Genomic DNA, 2,651 nt, shown 5'->3' with positions numbered 1-2,651 from the left:
CGTTAAAGCAATACAAATATACGAATAAAGAGGGCGCGTTCTCAAGATGAGTGTCTTATTTGTTCGCATGTGGTGATGAGTCACATCAAGCATTCTGGCAAAGTTTTTGCAAAACATCTCATAGAACTTGTCATTTCAGGATTCTTTATGTTATAAATCCGAAGATGTTGCTTTAACGCCTCCCACGTTCATGTAGCTTCCGTTTCTAAAAGACCATTAGGTATAATTTACAATGCGCCATTGTTGGTTAGTGATGTCGGTGCAATCAAGGTATATTTTCTTTGACTTTGGAAACAACTTTTTTCTCCTTGACTCTTCTGTTCTGAAACCAAATGGTGACTTGTCTTTCGGTGAGGTTGGTGGCTGTAGATATCCTTCGTCTTTTTTCCTTGGTTATGAATTTGTTGGTGGCATATTCTCGCTCGAGTTCTTTAAGCTGCGTTTTCGTATAGGGAACCCTTTTCTTCCTCCCTCGTCTGTAAATGTTTATATCTGTCTGATTGTGCATCAAATCTCCTGAGGGGGAAATGCAAATTATAAGAACATAAACTTCAAGCGGCTGCAGTTGAAAGGGCGAGGAAAAGAGAAGGGAGGAGACAGAGGAATGGTTACAAAGAAATAAAAATGACAACTCACAGACGTTTGTCTATAGGGTCCATTGGATAACTCGTTTGAGACATTTCAGCACTCGGTCAAACATACATTCATTCTGTAAATGAACCCCATGCATTATTAATTTTAAATCTTGCAAATGAAAAAAAAACACTAGACAATTCCTGAAAAGGTAAAATAAACTAAATGGAAGTTTCGTGTTTTTAAAATTTTACGTTAAAACGAGTCGAATACATTTTCCAGCGTAAAATATTCCATGATACCTGAAAGTGGCGATTTCCAAAAATGTGAAGACTGTGTCTGATCTTTAGGACAGTACACTTGACCATTCCAGCCATTAGTAAATGCCCAAGGCTGGTAACCTTCCATGGATAGTAAGGCTTCATGCCTTGGCTCTCCGTGGCCACTTATTGTAGGGACTACTGGAACATCCAAATAACTAGATACCCGTTGATATGGATTAGGGTAACTCTGATAAAAAGCAAATTCCTTTGCCCGAGTTGATACATCGTCAGTGGGGACAGGACTGTTGGTCAACCCCGAAACGTCCATGTATTTATCCACTGGGTAACCGGCTAAGGATGCATGAGCACCAGGTTTCAATCCACTTTGCTGTATACCAACATTTCGACAACTGTAATAGCTGCTTCCAAAATGATAGCCGTAACTGAAGGCTGGGTTTGGAGGGCTTGTAGGAGCTGGGCATGGGCTACATTGCTTAGCTGATTCAGAAATGACAGAATGCGTCCGATCTCCGCCTGAGTAAGCAGGTCCCGAAGATAAAGAGTTGTGATGTGCTCCAAATGCAGAGGGAGATAGAAAATTCCTGCATTGATTTGAAGGGACGTTCCCACCCAGTCCTTCCATCTCCGGCTTATTCGAGTCGTTTCTGTTGTGCAAGTATCTGATAGTATCAGTCCTCCAAGGGGCTGAAAGAAGAGCTGTCATATCACGACCCACAGCAAACTAAGTAGTGCTTTATAAAAGCAGGCTCGGCAGTGAGAAGAGGTGCTTATTTTCACTGATTAGAGTGCACTGCGCGAGTGAAACGCGATAGGTCGATCCCGACCACGTGACGCAACGCAACTGATCTGCCTTCAGTTCCCATCGCACTCCTTTCCCGATCTTAAAATCATTGTCCCCCCCCCCAAAAAAAATCATAGTAAATAACCCAGCACTGTTGACGTGTATTAAAGAGGGCATCGCCTTTTCTTCGTCAATACTTGAACGGATGCAATAGAGCCGATGTTTAAATAGAAAAATATTGATACCTTATTAAATGTATTCTACAATTTGAAGAATCAGTTATACATATATGTTGAACAAATCAGATGTTTGTTTCTGAATTATCAGTTAAAATGAAGTATTGAAGAAATTTTGGACAATTGCCATATCCATTTTGAAAATGGAATTGTGGTATTGGATTGTGTTGGATACGTGTTATTATTGGATTGGCAATATTTTGTGACCTATTTGTCTTTTCTTAGTTTCTGGTGAAGATCTTGGCAGCAACCATTCTTGCATCATAATATATGGTTCGTGACTGCATATACCAATCCTATATACAGCCAGCGTCAAATAGGTTTTAAAGATTACATATTCTCTTTTTTTTCTAATTGAGCCTTAAGTCGACCACACTTACACTGGTTTCCATTCAGGTTATAGAAGCATGTTATATTATGGGGTAAAAAACTGGAATGAAGCAACTTACATTTAAACTTTTATTCACATTCAGAAATGATATTTTTTATCTAGGCATCGTGCTATTGATGTTTGGTACAAAATTAAATCGCATGATACAAATGCATGGTAGCATTTGAGGGCTATGTTTTATATTTTGTATCGAGAAAGCTAAGTTATTCCAAATTGTCCACTCTCCCAGCGCAACATGACCGTGCCAGAACTTTAACTTATTTGCGTCAAGTAGACGAAAATATGATTTCAGAGTCATGGGTTTTCTCAACAAGCCCCGCTTTAGCAAAGATTCGAAAATACCTCGCTTTTACTTAAGCAAGCTAGCATAATTCGAGTGTCTGGTC

At 39.5% G+C, this 2,651-nt stretch overlaps 1 protein-coding gene across 1 annotated transcript; it reads right to left on the bottom strand.

Moving 5' to 3' along the window:
• Positions 1-265: 265 nt before the first annotated feature.
• Positions 266-1,560, bottom strand: LOC144596300 (homeobox protein Hox-D13). Its single transcript, XM_078404543.1, has 2 exons — positions 876-1,560; positions 266-516 (listed from the first exon to the last, which is right to left on the bottom strand). Exons 1-2 carry the CDS (start codon positions 1,558-1,560, stop codon positions 266-268), a joined length of 936 nt encoding a protein of 311 aa, XP_078260669.1.
• Positions 1,561-2,651: the final 1,091 nt, after the last annotated feature.

Source organism: Rhinoraja longicauda, chromosome 8 (assembly GCF_053455715.1).
Source record: "Rhinoraja longicauda isolate Sanriku21f chromosome 8, sRhiLon1.1, whole genome shotgun sequence".
NCBI lineage: Eukaryota > Metazoa > Chordata > Chondrichthyes > Rajiformes > Arhynchobatidae > Rhinoraja > Rhinoraja longicauda.
The sequence above is the reverse complement of the archived record's forward strand: the minus strand, read 5'-3'. Positions and strand labels throughout refer to the sequence as shown.